Consider the following 20,858-nt stretch of genomic DNA (forward strand, 5'->3'; position numbering starts at 1 on the left):
CACCCTCAAGGACCCTGCCGAGAGTATAGAGCTGGTCTAGAGTTCCACGACCAGGACGAAAACCACACGGTTCCTCCTGAATCCGAAGTTCGATTATCCGGCGTAGCCTCCTCTCCAGTACATCTGAATAGACCTTACTGGGAAGGCTGAGGAGTGTGATCCCACGATAGTTGGAACACACCCTCCGTTTCCCTTTCTTAAAGAGAGGAACCACCGCCCCGGTCTGCCAATCCAGAGGTACCGCCCCCGATGTCCACGCAATGTTGCAGAGTCTTGTCAACCAAGACAGCCCCACAGCATCCAGAGCCTTAAGGAACTCCCGGCGGATCTCACCGAGGAGCTTTTTAACTACCTCGGCAACCTCAGCCCCAGAAATAGGAGATCCCACCACAAATTCCCCAGGCACTGCTTCCTCATAGGAAGAGGTGTTGGTGGGATTGAGGAGGTCTTCAAAGTATTCCCTCCACCGATCCACAACATCCGCAGTCGAGGTCAGCAGAACACCATCCCCACCATACACGGTGTTGACAGTGCTGCTTCCCCTTCCTGAGGCGACGGATGGTGGTCCAGAATCGCTTCGAAGCCGTCTGGTATTATTTATTGGTTTTATTTAAACATTATTTTCCCTAAAGGTCCTCCTGTGTCCAGACACTTATTTCCAGAGTTTGTAGACAATAACAACAAAAAACAATTTATTGATAGTAAAAATAGGGATTTAATCACTGTAGCAAATGAAAATCATTTTTGGTATAGTTACTAGTATAATTACCGTCCACCCCTGTTTACATCAAGAGCTCTAGGGAGGTCCTACCGTGTGTAGTGTAGCATGTTAAGCTATTCCTCGTCTTTCAGTGATACTTGTATGAAACATTGTTTATTTGTAGCCATGGAATCGAGGATTAGTTAGCCGCTAGCTCTCTAGCGTGGAAGCAACATTGTTTTGGGGACACAGTCGTCTGTTTGTCGGTGTCAAATATGCGGCACACAGCTACAATATGTTATTAACATGCATTATCATCTCGTTGGCTAAATTTATGTTGTCTATATTGTGCAACCCTAATTGTGGGGTGTCCCTCTGCCGTGGTGATACATCTGTCAAACGCAATTCACTCCATAACGTTGCTGAACTTCCAATTGGTTTAGATTTTGAAACTATTTTCCCAATAGGGCGTAATGTTAACAGGGTGAAAATGTCCAGTGATATTTTAGCATTATACACAATTACTGCTCGACCTGATGTGCATTCTACAGATTTTCACTGTATTCTACAAAAACATCAACAAAAAAAAGTAATAGTTAGTGTTTGATGTGTTCTGCTCTATCCTCTAGGTAAAGACTCATCTGCCTTCACAGTCCGACTTCATGCTTGTCTACCCCCTGGGTTTTTCAAGCCCAGTCGTTTCCGCCCTCAGATGAATAACATAAGGACCGGCTGGTACACCGGGGTGAACAATACTGAGTCTGGTGAGGTTATCACAAATTATTACTGTGTCATTTCACTCCTTGTGTGTTACAAAGCATTTTTTTTTCTTAATGCTTATTTTCTTACCAGAAATCAATGAACCTCCGACTCCCCATTACAATAGCTCCGTTCTCGGGGATCTGCTACCCAGGGCTCACCTCCAGTTTCTGTCTGTTGTGAGTGCTCAGTGCTCCGCTTTTCCTGAGGGGGTGGCTTTGCTAAAAGTCTGGCTGCGTCAACGAGAACTTGACCAGGTATTTTGTCACTCAGCGTTCTTAAACTTGGTATGGTTGTATGTTGCATTGTCAAGGTTTGCTAGGTGTTTTGTATTTGGTGAAGTTCTTAGGTCCGACACCTGTGCTGTTCATTTTCTTTCTTTAAGGGCGCAGGGTGTTTTAACGGTTTTTTGGCCTCCATGCTCTTGGCGTTCCTTCTGACCACGCACAAAATCAGCAACACCATGACATCCTATCAGTTACTGCGAAACAGCCTACACTTTCTGGGTAAGGTTACTAGACCTTGTAATATAAATATACAAATTTCTATGATAATACTAATCCTAAAAGCTCAACATTTTCTTCTAATTCCTAGCATCCACAGACCTGACGGTGAATGGAATCAGCTTAGCCAAAGATCCTAACTCCACAGCCGTGAGTGATACTTCAAACATAAACCTCTTGTTTAGGGATGGGTACTTTTCACATGTGAATTGATGTCGCTGCTCAACTGTACCATTTTTGGTTCTTTTGTGTGTGTTCAAATGTGTTAATGAATGTTATTTGTTCATTTCTTTTCATTTTATTTAACACTGAGCTGTCCAGTTATCTTGTTTTCTTACACTTCTATGTCACATTTGCAAGTACTGTACTGTATTATACTTTGACTTTGCATGCAATTGCAAGATGTTAGACGACAGTAGTGTACAGACTACATTGTGTTGCCTTCGCTAAAAAGTAGTCTTTGCCATTAAATTGAATGTGCCAGTTTTTTTTTTGTTGAGTGCTACAGTAAGTATCGTATTTATTACTTACTAACTGTTTGATGGTAACGTACACTTAGTTGTAGTTTTGATGACCAAATTTGGAGGTGGTGAAATGGCTAATGTTGATTTTTAGCATGGCTATGGAATTTCCAATATAAATCAGCATCAAGTTAGCACATTTTAAAAAGTGGAGTTTTACTGTACTTTTGAGCGCCTTTTTGTTGCTTTGTTGACATTAAAAGTGGAACATTACCAAAAGGCAGTCCAGTTAAGCCCGCTCAGTGTGCTTGTTTCCCGGCCTAGTGCTTCAGCCGGTGCCGAGGCTGCAACCAGACGTCTCGTGCAACAGAGGTATCGAAACATGTCACCGTTTGATTTTATGTGAGTCGGTATCCGGTAGTACTAATGGAATTCGGTACCCATCCCTGCTCTTGTTACAGTTCCTTTATTGCTTTGTTTGCAATATTTATGTTGCAGTTTGTGTACATATTTACTTTTTGAATCTTTTAATTATATTTATTTATTTATTTTACAGCCACCACTGGTAGACTTTCACAATGCTTTCCAAGTTGTGTTCATCGACCCGTCTGGACACCTCAACATGTGTGCTGACATGACGTCGTGCACCTACAAGAAGGTATATTAGGTTTTGTTAAAATAATGTTTATTCAAGGATGCGACTGGTTGTGACCACACAAAACAAATATCTCAGCTGCAGCATGAGGCGTCAGTATCCATGCAGTTCTGGGACGACCCAACAGTGGATGGCTTCCAAAGTCTCCTCATGACCCCCAAACCCATGATGAGGACCAGTGACCATGTCTTCCAGTATGGCTGTCAATCAATAGTAATTATTGAATAAATCATCAGTTTCAAATGTTGAGGTATGCTTCTGTCTCACCCAGGTTGTGTGAACTAGTCAAACTGCAGTCCAGCTGTAAGAAGCTAAACCTCCTCAATGAGCTGATGGACCAGAGTGGAAACTATGTGCATGCGGCACTCCCTTTTATTTTGTCACTGCTTCAGAAAGGACTTGGCCAAAGGATCAGCCTCCTCACCCACTCTTTTTCCCCAGAACCGGAGGTTTGTGGCAATGCTCTATCTGTGTTTACTCAGATTACTCAGTCTTTCTAACTCACCAGTTTCCATAAGCATGTTTGTTTGTGAATTACATTGCAGTGGTCCTTGGAAAGTGAACCCCCAAAGTTCAAAGCCCAGCCTCCTCTCTCTTTTGGATTTCTATTACAGCCTGAACAGGCAACCTCCGTCTTGGAAAGAGGGCCTCCAGCAGACAGCCCCAAGGTAACCTGCCACATAACGGTGTAGAAGTAGACTTTCAAGTAATTCTGATGTGTTTTTCTTTTAATAGGCAGCTGAGTTCCGCCAGCTGTGGGGCGAACGCTCAGAGCTGCGTCGCTTTCAGGACGGTGCCATCACTGAGGCCGTCTTGTGGGAAGGAGAAACAATGTGCCAGAAACGACTGGTACCCCAACAGATCATCACACACATACTCTTGCTGTATGTATTATGTATGCTTTTCCCTACTAATTATGGCGTTGTTAGACAGCTACTACTAGCATTCGTAATTCCTGATACTTCATTGTCAATACAGAACAAGAGACATTAATGTCACTTGTCCTTACAGTCATGCAGATATTCCACAGTCCTGTGTGCGTTATGTGGGGGCGATTGTTGATGATGTCATCAAGATGAAAAATCAGGTAAAAAACTTGAAACCGTACCATTGTTGTCCCAACTAACGCCTCTCTTCAATTAAGCGCCGCGCCCGGGAATCATTTTGGTGATTTAACCCCCAACTCCAACCCTTTGTTGCTGAGTGCCAAGCAGGGAGGTTATGGGTCCCATTTTTATAGTTTCTGGTATGACTCGGCTGGGATTTGAACTCCAGCCGAGTCATACCAAAGACTATAAAAATGGGACCCATAACCTCCCTGCTTGGCACTCAGCAACAAAGGGTTGGAGTTGGGGGTTAAATCACCAAAATGATTCCCGGGCGCGGCGCCGCTGCTGCCCACTGCTCCCCAAGGGGATGGGTCAAATGCAGAGGACAAATTTCACCACATCTAGTGTGTGTGTGACAATCATTGGTACTTTAATCTTTAATCTTAATCTCAATTGCCACGTTTTCTGGAGTCTCAAGGTGTCAATCAATCAATCAATGTTTATTTATATAGCCCTAAATCACAAGTGTCTCAAAGGGCTGTACAAGCCACAACGACATCCTCGGTACAGAGCCCACATGTGTGGCCTCTAAATAATTAGTTTTGAATTAGGTCCTGGTCAACAACAAACATTGGCATTATCAGAGTGTGCAAAGCAGTAATCAGCGCAAAGGGTGTCTATTTTGAAGAAACTAGAATATGAAACACGTTTTCAGTTATTTCACCTTTTTTTGTTAAGTACAAAACTCCACATGTGTTCATTCATAATTTTGATGCCTTCAGTGACATTCTACAATGTAAGTAGTCATGAAATTAAGAAAACACATTGAATGAGAAGGTGTGTCCAAACTTTTGGCCTGTACTGTATATCACAATATATTATTTGGCATATAAATGATAATAGAACCACTTCAAAACATCAAAGGACATTCATCAAAGGCTCCTAATTTGGCTGCTGACGTATGTGGTAACATTGCTGGTTGTATTATTTTGTCAAAACTATTATTAATCTACTTACTAATTTACTGTTATTTTTCTGGTTACTTTCTATTGTAACATGGTTCCATCTACACTCCAATAAAAATATAATAACGTATTCTTCTGTTGTTTGAATACTTAACATTAGTTTTGGGAGATACCACAAATGTTGGTATTGATCCAATACCAAGTAGCTACAAGGGCAGTATTGGTCGTACCAATGACCAATGCTGGTACTGATACTTCAAATTTTCAAGATCATTGAATGATTACATTTTAATCACATTTATAATTAGACAAAAACACAGGATGACAGCGTAAACACAAAATCTCCAGAGACTTCTCCCATCCCCACCAAGGAAGGTTTTCCCTGCTGGACTCTAGAAAGAGGTTCCGCAGCCTCCGTAGCAGAACCTCCTGGTTCTGTAACAGCTTCTTCCCTCAGGCCGTAAGACTCTTGAACGCATTAAAATAATCCCCTCAATTCCCCCCAAAAATGGATTAACTCGCTGGAATATAAAGACAATATAACATACATCCATAAACGTGGATATATATTTATCTGTACAGTAATCTATTTATTTATATCTTCACCTTATTGCTCTTTTATCCTGCACTACCATGAGCTAATGCAGTGGTCCCCAACCATCGGGCAGCGGCCCGGTACCGGTCCGTGGACCGATTGGTAGCGGGCCGCACAAGAAATGTAAAAAAAATATATATATATATTTTTTTGTTTAAAATTTTATCAACATAAAAAACACAATATATACATTATATATCAATATAGATCAATACAGTCTGCAGGGATACAGTCCGTAAGCACACATGATTGTATTTCTTTATGACAAAAAAATAAAAATAAAATACCATAACCCCCCCGCCCCCGGTCCGTGGGACAAATTTTCAAGCGTTGACCGGTCCGCAGCTACAAAAAGGTTGGTGACCACTGAGCTAATACAACGAAATTTCGTTATCTGTACTGCAAAGTTCAAATTTGAATGACAATAAAATAAAATCTAAGTCTAAACCATGACAATAACTTGACATGGTTTATATATTATATTATATTATATATTTTTTTATACTGTGCCCTATTATTTTAAATGTGATGCTGTGATCTCCGGTTCTGCTAAACTGCATTTTATTGTCTTCCTGAAAGCAATGACAATAAAGAAATTAAATTATTAAAATATTAGCTTTGATGTAAATCTTTGGTTTTTGCCCTTAAAGCCCTCTTTTGTCCAGAAACTTTTTTGATTATTAAGATATTGAGATAACCACTGTAGTATTGACCATATTCTGATACTGTCGATGTTTATATCAAGCTATCCACATTTATTTGACACTCAAGAGATCTAGCTCGCGGTTAGCATAGGCTCCTATGGTGTGTAATGTAGCATGTTTAGCTATTCCTTGTCCTCCAGTGGCAATACCAGTAAGACATTTTGTTTATTTGCCTCCATGGATGCAAATATTGCTGACTTAAAAGTGGTTTTGCACTATTGAGGGACGTTCGCCCCGAGCTTACTAGCGTGAACGCTACACTGCGTTGAGGATGTGTTTGTTCGCTGGCCGAAGTCGAATTTGCTGAACATAGCTAGAATGTATCAACAAGTATTAACACAGTACTATTAAAAGCTCTATAGTCGGCCAAATTTATATTGTATATCGTCTATATCGTACAACTCTAATGCAGGTTACGTCACTAGCATTCCATGATGGTTGAGCAGTCTGCTCTTTCAGCAATGCAACATTAGTTCTATTGATGCTGTGTAATCCAATATAATTATTGAAGAACCATGTGGTCAAAGAAAGTTACATTTGCTTTTCCATGCACTCCAAATTATTAAAGTTCAACAAAGTTGTTGTATACCATGAGTTTTTAAATATTGGAAATAAGACCCTCTCTTTATTGCCTATGTCCAAATGATTTACCTTGTTATTGGTGTTATTGTGTTGCAGAACAGCCCTGCTGTTTGCTGTGTTTGTAATGTTTTCGCGACCTTATCGATAATGTATTGAGACAAAATAGAACATCAAAAATTGCTAAATATGATGCAGTGTAGTAGTACATCACCACATTCACTATATTATTACAGCCAATGTATTAAATCTCATTTAAATGTGCAGTTGTGCTAAATGTTGCCCTTTGTCTGCATGTTCTCAAGGTGCCAAGTACTGGCGAGGAGGAAAGTTTGCATGTGATTCAGTCCTTTGATGACCTAAGCAGAAAACTTTGGAAACTTGACGGTCTGCCTCTCTCTATTACGTCTGTGCAAGGAGCTCACCCAGCACTCCGATACACACAGGTAAACATCTCTCACCTCATAGCGCTTTATATCTGACCCAGATCAACTTGCATTGTTTAAACGTAAATTAATATTCCAACATTTCTGCTGTGCTCTGCAGGTATTCCCCCCGGTGCCACTGAAGTTTGACTTCTCTTTCTTCCTCAAAGAAATAGCTTTTCAGTCATTGGTGCCAAAGGAGGATAAACCCTGCCCTGCATACGTCAGACCCATCACAGGTTCGTAGGTTAACTACATTAACGTTTTGAACAAAACATATTAGGCGTTGTGTGCTCTGTGTAAGCGCCACGAGAATTTATACATATGGTAAACCTGCAGTGATCTGTCACATGGAGGGGAGTGGAAAGTGGCCTCATGACCGCAACGCCATCCGCCACATCAGAGCTGCCTTCCACATCCGCCTTGCGGAATTACTCAGTATGCAGCACAACTACACATGCAGACCCTACGCCACACACCTGGATGTCTGGAAGGTACTTACGTTATTTTGTTTTTATTGAGGTCTATTCATCTTTTAGACATAATTTTGCAATCTGTAAGTGTGTAATTGTTTTGTTTTATTTGGCCTCACCTCAACATGGATCTTTTGGACCCTATGAAGCAAAAGGCAATTGCGACTTCATAGATACAATGTACAGCAAGAGTTTATATCCTAGAATTACAAGACCAAGCAGATATACACTGTGCCACGGTTATTGGTAATATAATTACTAATGGTTTTGATAAAAATACTTGAAGTGGTCCGCTAATATCAGTGATCATCGGCCAGTTTTCACAATTTATGACGAACATTTCAAGAAGAGAAACATGGTTGACAAAAAGGTATTTAGAAGAATATGCACAGAGAAAAGTATAAATGATATCAAAATTGATCTGAGAGACAACGTTGGGACAAGTTTTACAAAGATTCCAGAACATTTGTGCATCGAGGACTTGAACGATACCATAGACCAAATTCCCAATTGGATGTTCCTCACTGACATGAAAGAAGAGGAAATAATCGCAATTTTGATTAAATGTAAATCCAAGACGGGAGACAAACACTAGCTCACAAGCTTTTGACTGTTTCCTTACTTCCAAAATGTTCTAAAATAATTTTATCAGCTGATTAGACAAATATGAAATGCTTGCAGACAACCAATACAGAGCCAACATTTCATCATTGATGGCATTAATCGAAATAACGGAGGAAAGTACTAATGCAATAGATTGTAAACATTGTACAGTTGCAGTGTTGATACTTTGACTTGACAAAACTGTTATACACCATTAATCATACAGTAATTGTACACATAATTCAAATAGGATTAAATAAGATCTGCTTCTTCCAACTCCTTTGGGACATGTTGTATGAGTATCATATTGTAACTGTATGCATGTTTAAAAAAAAATCGTCATCACCTGTCATTCTAGGATGGCTTCGTGTTCCGCATCCAGGTTGCGTACCACCGAGAGCCCCAAGTGCTGAGGGAGACCGTAAACCCTGAGGGGATGCTGGTTGTGCGGGACAATGAGGACGCTCAGAGCTTGGAGATGACGACCGTACACAGGCCTCTAATAACCAGCACACTGCATGGGTAAAACTACATGCTGAATACTTCTATTGTGGTTTTGATACCGCAATTCTGTGTAAAAGACTATAATTACTGGTGTAGAAAATTGATGGCTTTTTACTTGTCTTTGCTGGCAGGGTCCAGCAGCAACACCCGTGTTTTGGGGCAGTGTGCCGCCTGGCCAAGCGTTGGCTGGGAGCGCAGCTCTTCAGCGAAGCCATAACAGAGGACGCAGCAGACCTCCTAGTGGCGTCCCTCTTTCTGCACCCTGCACCCTACACCCCTCCTGGGTAACTATAGTCCCCCTACCTTTTTAAAAAAGTATTATTTTCAGCCTTGTTTCTGTTATTTGACCTCCTTTTTAGCTATGTCGGTCATGTGAATTTAATTTTCCCCGGTCCCCTCAGTTCTCCTCAGGTGGGCTTCCTGCGCTTCCTTCATCTGCTCTCCTCCTTTGACTGGAGGAACAACCCGCTGGTTGTCAACCTCAACAATCAGCTCACAGGCAAGCACCCTCACACATATTCCTTTCCGCTTCGTGCAAAACAAACGTCTGCTGACCTCCTTTTATTTACACATCTGACATACTTTAACATCCTGCCCATTGCCAGCACTGACGTTCCGATTGTTGTCCTCCTCTCGTCACGTGTAGCGGCTGACTACACAGAGATAAAAAATGACTTCTTGGCCTCCAGGGAGTCTCTGCCTGTCATGTTTATAGCGACACCTAAAGACAAAAATGTGTCGATCTGGACCAAGCAAGCACCGAATATCCAGGTCAGTGGACAAACAAGAGCAAACTACACACATAACTCATTTATTAAATGAAACATTGGTACTTTCACACTGATATAACACAGTTTAACAAAGCATTTGTATGTACATAGTGTGTAAAATTACAGATACAATGGAAAACAAATATGGATACATAAGTTTGAACTGCCAAACCTTGTTTAGCCATTGGATATAAGAAGAGAAAGGATCATAGACAACGATGTAGGAAAGAGTTGCATGTTCTTGGCAGGGAGCAGTCACACAGCTTCCCAATCCTGGAGCCTTTCCTTAGTGCACACTGGTCTCCTGGATCACACTGGACAAACAATACACCGTCTAGACACAGTTGTATTAGTGTCAGTTAGAGGTATACTCTGCGTCACATACCATTGGCAGGTGGCCATGTTTTTTTCTGAAGGATGCAAGTTGATTTGTCTGAAGTCTTTCCAAAACATCATGTAAATCATTGATCTGGAATTGTTAGAAATTGCCCTTAAGATTCATTATCAAAAAGAAAAATTAGTTTACATGGCTAATCAGAACTTTTAAGTAGTGAGCTCACCAGTTGCTTTTTGTTGTCGTCCTCCATGGTGACGAAATATCGCAAATGTTTAGCTTTATATTCCTCCGTCTGGATCAGGGCGTTGCAATATAAGGGTCCAGTGGCATACACCAGTATGCAGAAAAGATATACACAGCAGGCTGTCATAGTGTGTAGCTGACCCAGATAAGCTTCCCTTGTTTCACTTTACTCTCCCCCAGAACACGAGCAACGAGCCTCCTAGCATCCTCTCCTTATAAAGGTGCCGGAGGGCAGGAACTTCAGGCTTTGTGACGTTCTGATGAGGCGTCGTCCTGTGGGCTTGTCAACATAATGGTCACTGAATAATAATTATTAATTGATTGAATTAGATGGTTACCACACTCTATTGTGTGGTAACACGTGCAGGTCCTCCGATAGAACTTCAGTACATTTTCAACACACTGCAACGGCAAAAAGGCTGATATTTTAAAATAAGTGTATCAGTCATAACAAATGGCTTTTAGGGGGAAGACTCTATGACGTGCTGAAACTATTGGCTGTAACCTTAAAGGCCTACTGAAACCCACTACTACCGACCATGCAGTCTGATAGTTTATATATCAATGATGAAATCTTAACATTATAACACATGCCAATACGGCCGGGTTAACTTATAAAGTGACATTTTAAATTTGCCGCTAAACTTCCGGTTCGAAACGCCTCTGAGGATGACGTATGCGCGTGACGTAGCCCGGCGAACACGGGTATGCCTTCCACATTGAAGCCAATACGAAAAAGCTCTGTTTTCATTTCATAATTCCACAGTATTTTGGACATCTGTGTTCGTGAATCTGTTGCAATCATGTTCATTGCATTATGGAGAAGGAAGCTGAGCAAGCAAAGAAGAAAGTTGTCGGTGCGAAATGGACGTATTTTTCGAACGTAGTCAGCAACAACAGTACACAGCCGGCGCTTCTTTGTTTACATTCCCGAAAGATGCAGTCAAGATGGAAGAACTCGGATAACAGAGACTCTAACCAGGAGGACTTTTGACTTCGATACACAGACGCCTGTAGAGAACTGGGACAACACAGACTCTTACCAGGATTACTTTGATTTGGATGACAAAGACGCAGACGTGCTACTGTGAGTATGCAGCTTTGGCTTCTAAACATTTGATCGCTTGACCGTATGTGCGCAACTTTTTTTTGCGTATGTACGTAACTTTTTTTAAATATATAAGCTTTATGAACCTTGGGTTAGGTGAACGGTCTTTTGGGCTGAGTGATTGTGTGTGTTGATCAGGTGTTTGAATTGTATTGGCGTGTTCTATGGAGCTAGGAGCTAGCATAGGAGCTAGGAGCTAGCATAACAAACACGCAGGTGTTTTTATGCAGGATTAATTTGTGGCATATTAAATATAAGCCTGGTTGTGTTGTGGCTAATAGAGTATATATATGTCTTGTGTTTATTTACTGTTGTAGTCATTCCCAGCTGAATATCAGGTACCGTGAGTATGCAGCCTTGGCTGCTAAACATTTGATAGCTTGACCGTATGTGCGCGTCACGTACGTAACTTTTTAAAAATATATAAGCTTTATGAACCTTGGGTTAGGTGAACGGTCTTTTGGGCTGAGTGATAGTGTGTGTTGATCAGGTGTTTGAATTGTATTGGCGTGTTCTATGGAGCTAGGAGCTAGCAGAGGAGCTAGGAGCTAGCGTAACAAACACGCAGGTGTTTTTATGCAGGATTAATTTGTGGCATATTAAATATAAGCCTGGTTGTGTTGTGGCTAATAGAGTATATATATGTCTTGTGTTTATTTACTGTTGTAGTCATTCCCAGCTGAATATCAGGTCACCCCCGGCTCTCACAGCATCTTCCCTATCTGAATAGCTTCAACTCCCCACTAGTCCTTCACTTGCACTTTACTCATCCACAATTCTTTCATCCTCGCTCAAATTAATGGGGAAATTGTCGCTTTCTCGGTCCGAATCTCTCTCACTTCATGCGGCCATCATTGTAAACAATAGGGAACTTTGCGTATATGTTCAACTGACTACGTCACGCTACTTCCGGTAGGGGCAAGCCTTTTTTTTTATCAGATACCAAAAGTTGCAATCTTTATCGTCGTTGTTCTATACTAAATCCTTTCAGCAAAAATATGGCAATATCGCGAAATGATCAAGTATGACACATAGAATAGATCTGCTATCCCCGTTTAAATTAAAAAAATTCATTTCAGTAGGCCTTTAAAGGTACATCTGTTGATCATTTGAACCAATATTTCACAAAGAAAATATTAGTAATCTATTCCTAAACGGTTGCCATCATAAAACCCTCAATGTTTTAAAGAGAGTGTATTTTGTTTTCAGGGCATTAAATCAATCGCAACTGGATTGTTTGGTTTGCTTTGAAGACGTTTTGCCTCTCATCCAAGGAGGCTTCGTCAGTTTCATGCTTATAGATTTAGATTTGTCAGATCTAGTCGATTGAATGCCCTGAGAATACAATGACATGGATGAATGAGAACATCCATAGACCGGTTACCGTACTTTTCGGATTATAAATCGCAGTTTTTTTCATAGTTTGGCCGTAGGTGCGACATATACTCCGGAGCGACTTATGTGTGAAATTATTAACACATTACCGTAAAATATCATATAATATTATTTATCTCATTAGCGTAAGAGACGAAGCAAATGGTAGCAATTGTCACACACACGTCAGCAATCGTCACTCACATGTCAACCAATAAGAATTCGGCGGGGGAGGGTCATGGCAGAAGTGCATTGTGGGTCATGGGTTGTTAACTGCTATATGCTACTGCCGTAGCTATTAAAATGGATCACATCAACATTGGCGGTAACTTATAAAAACTGAGAAGGGCTGAACTAAAATGGCACCGAAAAGGAAATCATATACTGCAGATTACAAGTTGGATTAGTGAAATATGCAGCAGAGTACGGCGATCAAGCAGCAGAAAGAAAGGACATACCAGAGGCGACACCGGGGAGGAAGATTTCATCGGATTTAGCGATCGGGAGTGACAGATTGTTTGGTAAACGTATAGCATGTTCTATATGTCATAGTTATTTGAATGACTCCTGCCATGATGTGTTGCGTTAACATACCAGGCACGTTGTCAGTTGGTTATTTGTGCGTCATATGGCGTACACTTATTCAGTCTGTTGTTCACTATTCTTTATTTATTTTAAATTGCCTTTCAAATGTCTATTCTTGGTGTTGGATTTTATCAAATAAGTTTCCCCCAAAAATGCGACTTATACTCCAGTGCGACGTATATATGGTTTTTTCCTTCTTTATTGTGCATTTTCGGCCGGTGCGACGTATACTCCGGAGCGATTTATAGTCCGAAAAATACGGTATATTATGTTTTTTCTACATTCAAAACACTTCCTTGCGGTATTCATCAGTGTTTTTTAACCATACTGCTGGGGCCCATTTTTGGGCCACAAAAAATATCTGTTTCTTAGCTGTGGTTTGTATCAGTTGTTATACACTTTTCCACCACTTGTGGCAGTAATGACAATCTCAAACAAACAGAACAAGTCTGGAACTAAAGTCATAGAGAAGTCTCTTAAGTGCAAAAATTATGACTAAAGTGGGGAAGCTGTGTTTTTATTTGCAATTTTTTTGACAGTTTAGTTAGGAAACAGATTAATTATTAAATCAACATATTTATTTTTGCATCAACATTATTTTACAACATAATTATATAAATAAACATTGATTGATTGATTGAATTATATTTATATTTATTTTTCGTCATTTATTTGCAGTATATTTGGTTCATACTTTTTTTCCTAATCTGCCTGACCAAGCCTAATGTTTAGTGTTAAATAAATAATATTTGTGATTAACAAATGGTTTCATATCATTTGACAAGGTTGTAAACTGTAAGTATGTTAGATAAAATAATTGAATACCGGTACAATTAAAATCAAGAGTAAGATTACTAATATAGTGTTAACTTTTGAGTGGGCCCCGAGGTCAAAAAGGTTAAGAACCTCTGGTATACATAACACGCAATTGTATTTTTTGGTCAAAATGTTGCGTACATTTTGTTTTACAGACCATCTTTACACTGCTTTTACTGTCTCTTTAGAATGCACCGTTTTGCCACATTTACATGGCGAAGTAAAAAAGTGAAGTGAAGTATATTTATATAGCGCTTTTCTCCAGTGACTCAAAGCGCTTTACATAGTGAAACCCAATATCTAAGTTACACTTAAACCAGTGTGGGTGGCACTGGGAGCAGGTGGGTAAAGTGTCTTGCCCAAGGACACGACAGTAACTAGGCTGGCGGAAGCGGGGATCGAACCTGGAACCCTCAAGTTGCTGGCACGGCCACTCTACCAACCGAGCTATACCGCCCAACAGTCTCCTCCCCGTCTGTGATGTAGTAGTTTTTAGAGCTTTACTGAAAGAGATAAGTTAGAACTATACGCTAATTTTTATTAGACAACAGTGGAAGATTTTAGCATGCAAGTGCCTGTACACGCCAGTTTTCCCCACAACAAGAGGACAGACAAAAATAAGAAACTTATTGACTAAACCTAAATAAAAAGGGCTGACTTGCACAGAGCTCTTTAGATAAACCTCTACCACGTATGAAGATATCCACTGATGTACAGTAACTAAGGCAAAACATGTCACTCAAGTCTTAAATTCCAAACGGCTCGTTTGGAGCAAGTTTGGAAGAAGTACAGATTGTTTTATAAATATCTCTGCCAGGCCTCCATGATTTAATTTCACATTTTTGGGCCTTATGGGGGTCCCAAATACACATAAAACATTTGTAGGTAAGAAAAATAGGTTTTGCATAATGGGGCCTCTTTCTTTAACATTTCAACATTTTACATTTTTGAAGCAAGTGTAAAAATACAGTCGCCACCAACAATGTATTAGTGCAGTTTACAGGTGGTAGAGTGGTTGGCACCCAAACCAGTGGTTGCAGATTCGATCTTCAGTCCCCCTGTGACCATGTCGAAGAACCCCCAGGTGTTCTTGATGCTGTCCAATCAGTAGGTGAAAGTGGTAATAATGTCACACCCTTTGAGTCCTTTGAAGGCAGAAAAGAGCTGTACAAGTATAACCCATTTACCAAAGTATTTACCACAGTATTAGGCTTAGGTTTGATCACAAATTGCGTCACCTCCTTTGATGCTAATGTGTTTCTCCCAAGACGAGTTGAAACACATACAGCGAAGGTTTGTGAAAAAATTCACCTTGGGAACTTTATTGGGCAAATTTCCTGTCTGACTCAACTTGTGAATTAAAACCTTAATGCATTGTGCCATTTAAAAGAAAAAAAAACCTTAGCATAGTCCTTGCAATGCTTTGTTTGTATTAGGGTTATCACGATGCCAGATTGTCATTTGATGTCTATAAATCTCCGCAATTCTTGATACCATGATAAAAAAAATTTTTTTTACAACTCGACCCAGGTGCTTTTTAAATTCACTGAATGAATGATGGGTTCCCACTTCTCTGTGAGCGCTTTGAGTATCTAACAATAGAAAAGCGCGATATAAAATCTAATCCATTACATTACTACTTGTGTTACTAAAGTGTTTCAAAGTGTCAAGTATTTAAAGGATAACTGCACTTTTTTTGGAAAATTTGCCTATCATTCACAGTCCTTAGACATATGTTTTTCTTTTTTTCATGCATTTTAACTCGTAAATAGACATTAGCAAAAGTCACCTAACTATGAAGCCAATGGGAGTTGCTCTGTTCCGCCTATAAAGCGTTCTAAAAAACATCCAAAAGCTTCCATTATCGTTTGAGATACACGCTGTAAGTATAGCTGTAATGTAGGAGCAGGCACATTCATAATAACAATACGTGTTTTGCTCAATTTAGGCATACAACAGGGCATTAATTTGACAGTAATTGTGAATAATAGGCAACATAAAAAAACCTGCATTTCCCCCTTAAGATGACTGTACTTCAACATCTTTTTGCACAGATTTTAATTTGCGGTATCAGCTGCCAAGAGGTAAGTATACATTCCAAAAAGAACAGCAGTGGTCTTTAACCTCCCGGTATATCAAAACAAACAATACTGTGCTTATAAATATGCTTATAAATAACAAATGTCAACTCTTTTACATTCTAAAAAAAAGCAGTGCAGTGGAACTTTCAAATATATGAAACAATATTGTAGGGCTGTGAATCTTTGGGCACCACATGATTTTATTCGATTCTTGGGGGTAACAATTCAATACAGAATTAATTATTGATTCAAAACGATTCTAGATTCGAAATCTATACTTAAATAACATTGGGTGCCATTTCTATGATTAACTACATTCTTCCATTAAATAGATATAAACAGCATTGATCAATTTATATATTACTTAAAAGAAAAGTGGTTTTGTTTAATAAAATGCTTCCCAAACATTAAATAAAGTCAAATACAAATAAGGCAACATGAGAAGTATCCAACACTTCTCATAATCTGTACAGCAAATATGAGCATCTACATCAACAATATAATTTGCCTGGGTGGCTGGAAATGTAAAAAAAAAAAAGATTTTTTATTGTTTTGAATCGGTTAAGAATCGTTACAAATAAGAATCGTGATTAATCTGAAAATCTATTTTTTTTGTACACCCCTACAATATTTTAATATTCTTTCAATGTGATGGTGCAGTGATGTCATCATGTCAATTGTATTGAAATAGGCTAATTAAAAGGCTAAATCATATATTTAAAGACATCTATGTGTTTTTGTTTATTAGTATCAATATTTCAGCCTTTTTCATTTTGTTATTCTTTTTTTGCTCTATTTTTCTTAAATTTGTTTTATTTATTTTTTGTTTTCACGGGCCCATAAAAAAGAGCTGTGTTCAGCTCATCAAACCCCAGGCCACACATTGCCTTCCTGGTGAAATACGTAAAGCAGTGGTGTGTAAAGTGTTGCCAAACGACAGAAGAGTGTCTTTAAGATGTGTTTTCTTAGCACGTAGGTTGGATTGCTCGCTTCTGGAGGTTTTCTGCATGCTGTAGTAATGCACACATCCTGGGCTTGTGGTGGCAGATTTCCGTTCCGGTGGCGCTCACTTGCACAGCAAATAGTTTCATGACTACTTGGATTTGATTACAGAATAAATGCATGACACAAGATACACCTCTCTTTCAGTTTTGATAAGTACAGTATCTCTATTTGCTAAATATAGCGACAAAGTAGCTAAAGTGCATCACAGATCTTTTCTGCTACGTGTTATTCTCTGGCAAACCAGTGTGTTGTGAAGCGGATTTAGGCCCAAGCTGTAGTTATAGTTCCATTATAATTTGTTGATGAGCGAGAGTGAACCGGAAGTGCCAAATCCACATTTGTGACAGGCTTCTACGATTAAGTAAATATATGGAAAACACTGGCTCATTAATGACAGCAGGCATTCTTCTTTATGCATGAAAAAAAGTTTTGTACAGTATTTGGTAAGGACAATAGTGAAAAGCAGGTTATCAAATGAATTATTGCGTGTTCGTATCGATAGTTTTGACAATCTTAGTTTGTATCTTTGTGTGTTCTCAGATGCTGCAACGTGTGATTCTGGTGGCGGCCGAGAGTCTTAAAGTTCTGGAACATCAGCTGATGGATGGTGGTCAGATACAAGATGTCAGGGTTAGTTTCGGGGAAATCACATCCGTCAAATGCTTTCACTCCCAGTATAACAAGCTTGAATATGTTTCCACTTGAATGCGTAGGTGGCCTTGCGTCCTCCTCTAGATGCCTACGATGTGCTGATCCACTTGAACCCCAGGCAGGTCCCCTTGCTCGGCCAAGCGGTGGACCGTCCCCACCTCAACTTCAACAGGGGCGTGGTCCCCGGCAGCAAGCCTCACTCAGGTGGGGTGATGCCCGTCGTCGACTACAACCCTGTGAGCCTCTACCTGGCAGAGCTGCGGGTGAGTGTTTACATCTTTCAGAAACACAGTTTGTGTACCGAGAAAGGGGCGGGTTGGGGTCTCCATGAGGTGCATTGTGGGAGGCAGGAAGGCATTCAAGCTGGGATATTAGTCTAGAATGTTTTTATAGTGATTGTCAGCAGCTTGCCAACAAGCTAAACTACAAACAAGGAAAATACTCACAAAAAACACAAGGAACTTATGTATGAAAACAATTACATTTCTACTTCTCTAATCCTTGCTAATAGGCAGGGGCATACTTACCATTAAGAGAACACAGGCAGTTTTCTGGGGTCCTGAGATCCAAATGTATTTATTTTTTGTCTAAATTTGTGCGCTTTAATCAGTCATGATCGTCTTTGTCAGCTTCCCCATTCCATGTCACTGCACATGTGCAGACTTGATTCCAAAAGACCGTCCAAAACTTATATTGGAGGTTTTTGTAAACATGAAACAGAGTACCTAAAGTGGAGTGGAGAAGAAGCAAACCGTTTTTATCAAAACTATGCAAGGTGTCCATTTTTTCTATGACACAGAGTGTATGCTATCAAGTAGGGGTGTTTATCGTTAGGATTTTATCGATATTCCTTATCGACACTGGCATTTATTGGTAATCTTATCAATACTATGTTATTGATGTAAATAAAGATGTGAAAACACATATTTTTCATGACAATTTTTATTAGCACAAGAGGTTGTACACCACCAACATCATGTAACATATCACACCAGTGAAGTCTTTAAATTTTTCACTTTTTTTTAATTAATTTGATATTGGCTTGCGGATTACTGGACCGCTAGGATGTCGGTTGATGAAGCGCGGTAGTGGCAGTCGTGACTCTTAAGTAAAGACACTAACTCTTATTAGACTTTAAAGGACATTTGAGGAGGAAATACTGTTGTGTGACACACTTGGGTGTGGTGTTGCTTCCTTATTTGTGATTACTCCAAGCTGATTATCAGATCCTACCTGTGTTTTTTTTATGCGTAGCAACCTGCACCCGAGGTGAATGTGACATTGTGACATAATTACGACATCAGCTGGATTAAAAAAAAAGATAGTTGTGTAGTTTCTCCAGAATCTTAACGACCTTTTTGGACCCACCCAATTAGGAACCGGTACCAAAAAATACCGGTACTCGGTTTACATCAGTGCAGGATGCAAGTGGAAACTGATGCTTTTCATCACAGCTATGTGAGTATTAAAGCGTTCCAGATGATGAACTGTAGTAACTGATGTTCTGCCTGGCAAGATATAGTGCATGTTCAGCAGGTAGGAACTCGAGAGGCAGTTTTTTTTCTAAAGTCTCGCCTTGTTCAAACATGGCCACCACCAAGAGCTCTCTTTTTCTCACCAGTCACACACTTTGTGCTTTTACAGTAATAGCACTTCGAATCACATAATTTTGTTGGCGGAGCTGGAACTAATCTTGGTAAAATGACTTACTCATTATTAAATGTTGATTAATGTTCCTAACTTCCTTTTAATTACAGTAGAAGTGTTTGATCAGTGAAACTCAGCTTTCACATGCATGTTAGTTTGTAACAACATGGTCAATTAGTATGTCGTCTTTGGTTAGTAGAGGGCCCCAGTGACCACAGTCGTTTTGCCTCGGGACCCCAAATGACTAAATACGCTCCTGCTAATATATTGAATGTATTCTGGCTACACTGTGTAATTTTTTTTACACACATTTATTCATAAAATTTGCTTGCAGTTTGTTTAAAATATTGAATTAATAGATTGCGCCATTTTTCCAAGGATGCTTTTGGAGACTTGGCCCTCTTCTTCTGTGATCCCTATGGAGGAAGGGTGATCGCTGTTCTATGGAAGCCAAAGGCCTTTGTCCCAATGCCCTTTAAGGTAAAACACTTGCCATTGCTCTGTAACGCAGCTAAAAAAGTTGACAAATTTAAAAAAAAACAACTAACTGATTAATCTGCATCGTTTCCTGTAGACGTCCCAGATGTCTGCCAGGAGTGCAGAGGTAACTGACGGCAAAGTAAAAACGTTTCCTAATGTGGAAGCTATACTGGAGGACTTCAGGATCATTGGACAGGATTTGGTCAAATCAGTGGAGGCCAGGACTGAAAGATGGTCATTTTAATCTGAAAAATCCACTTGATTCTCATGTTAGACTTATCCTCAAAACACACATGTATTGATCCTTTTGCTGTGTTTGCCTATAAGGCCACAACTAAAAAAAAGACTGTTTTTGTAGAAGCTGCATCATGTCTAATAAATATACACACAGGATCGGTAAGCTGTGTCTGCCTAATTATTTCAATCGTTGACATGAGAAAAATATATATATTTCAGCACCAATTATCTTTTCATTTGCAATATCAAACATTTTTCTGATACTGTTACTTTAATGTCCTCACCCATATGTCCTATATATACAGTTGTGGTCAAAAGTTGACATACACTTGTAAAGAACATAATGTCATGACTGTCTTGAGTTTCCAATAATTGAACTCTTATTTTTTTGTGATAGAGTGATTGGAGCACATACTTGTTGGTGACAAAAAACATTCATGAAGTTTGGTTCTTTTATTAATTTATTATGGGTCTACTGAAAATGTGACCAAATCTGCAGGGTCAAAAGTATACATACAGTTTGGTTACATGTCCCTTGGCAAGTTTCAC

The 20,858-nt window shown here is 39.7% G+C and overlaps 2 protein-coding genes across 2 annotated transcripts in view; one reads left to right on the forward strand and one right to left on the reverse strand.

The window, feature by feature from the left end:
* nol6 (nucleolar protein 6 (RNA-associated)) overlaps positions 1-20,472 on the forward strand; it is a 30,321-nt gene extending 9,849 nt beyond the window's left edge. The window contains exons 6-26 of the mRNA XM_062050972.1: positions 1,330-1,464; positions 1,553-1,716; positions 1,845-1,965; positions 2,054-2,112; positions 2,980-3,081; positions 3,157-3,272; positions 3,350-3,527; positions 3,624-3,746; positions 3,814-3,962; positions 4,090-4,165; positions 7,276-7,416; positions 7,517-7,634; positions 7,735-7,889; positions 8,830-8,993; positions 9,107-9,259; positions 9,377-9,474; positions 9,622-9,746; positions 17,835-17,924; positions 18,008-18,208; positions 19,971-20,072; positions 20,167-20,472. Coding sequence (XP_061906956.1) covers positions 1,330-1,464; positions 1,553-1,716; positions 1,845-1,965; positions 2,054-2,112; positions 2,980-3,081; positions 3,157-3,272; positions 3,350-3,527; positions 3,624-3,746; positions 3,814-3,962; positions 4,090-4,165; positions 7,276-7,416; positions 7,517-7,634; positions 7,735-7,889; positions 8,830-8,993; positions 9,107-9,259; positions 9,377-9,474; positions 9,622-9,746; positions 17,835-17,924; positions 18,008-18,208; positions 19,971-20,072; positions 20,167-20,316 — 2,720 coding nt within the window. The 3' untranslated portion in view covers positions 20,317-20,472. The remainder of the gene's footprint in view (positions 1-1,329; positions 1,465-1,552; positions 1,717-1,844; positions 1,966-2,053; positions 2,113-2,979; positions 3,082-3,156; positions 3,273-3,349; positions 3,528-3,623; positions 3,747-3,813; positions 3,963-4,089; positions 4,166-7,275; positions 7,417-7,516; positions 7,635-7,734; positions 7,890-8,829; positions 8,994-9,106; positions 9,260-9,376; positions 9,475-9,621; positions 9,747-17,834; positions 17,925-18,007; positions 18,209-19,970; positions 20,073-20,166) is intronic.
* LOC133652340 (cocaine- and amphetamine-regulated transcript protein-like) lies at positions 9,859-10,499 on the reverse strand. The gene is made up of 3 exons (XM_062050973.1): positions 10,306-10,499; positions 10,131-10,214; positions 9,859-10,059 (listed from the first exon to the last, which is right to left on the reverse strand). The coding sequence occupies exons 1-3, from the start codon at positions 10,450-10,452 to the stop codon at positions 9,952-9,954; spliced, it is 339 nt and encodes a 112-aa protein (XP_061906957.1). The 5' UTR covers positions 10,453-10,499; the 3' UTR covers positions 9,859-9,951.
* Positions 20,473-20,858: the final 386 nt, after the last annotated feature.

This window comes from Entelurus aequoreus, linkage group LG06, assembly GCF_033978785.1.
Source record: "Entelurus aequoreus isolate RoL-2023_Sb linkage group LG06, RoL_Eaeq_v1.1, whole genome shotgun sequence".
NCBI classification, from domain to species: domain Eukaryota; kingdom Metazoa; phylum Chordata; class Actinopteri; order Syngnathiformes; family Syngnathidae; genus Entelurus; species Entelurus aequoreus.

What these genes read in the sequence shown, in the direction of transcription:
- LOC133652340 (XM_062050973.1), bottom strand. Translation starts at nt 10,452, where the DNA reads ATGACAGCCTGCTGTGTATATCTTTTCTGCATACTGGTGTATGCCACT. An exon ending in ACGACAACAAAAAGCAACTG is followed by an intron (nt 10,215 to 10,305) that starts GTGAGCTCACTA and finishes TAACAATTCCAG; the next exon opens with ATCAATGATTTACATGATGT. An exon ending in AACATGGCCACCTGCCAATG is followed by an intron (nt 10,060 to 10,130) that starts GTATGTGACGCA and finishes TTGTTTGTCCAG; the next exon opens with TGTGATCCAGGAGACCAGTG.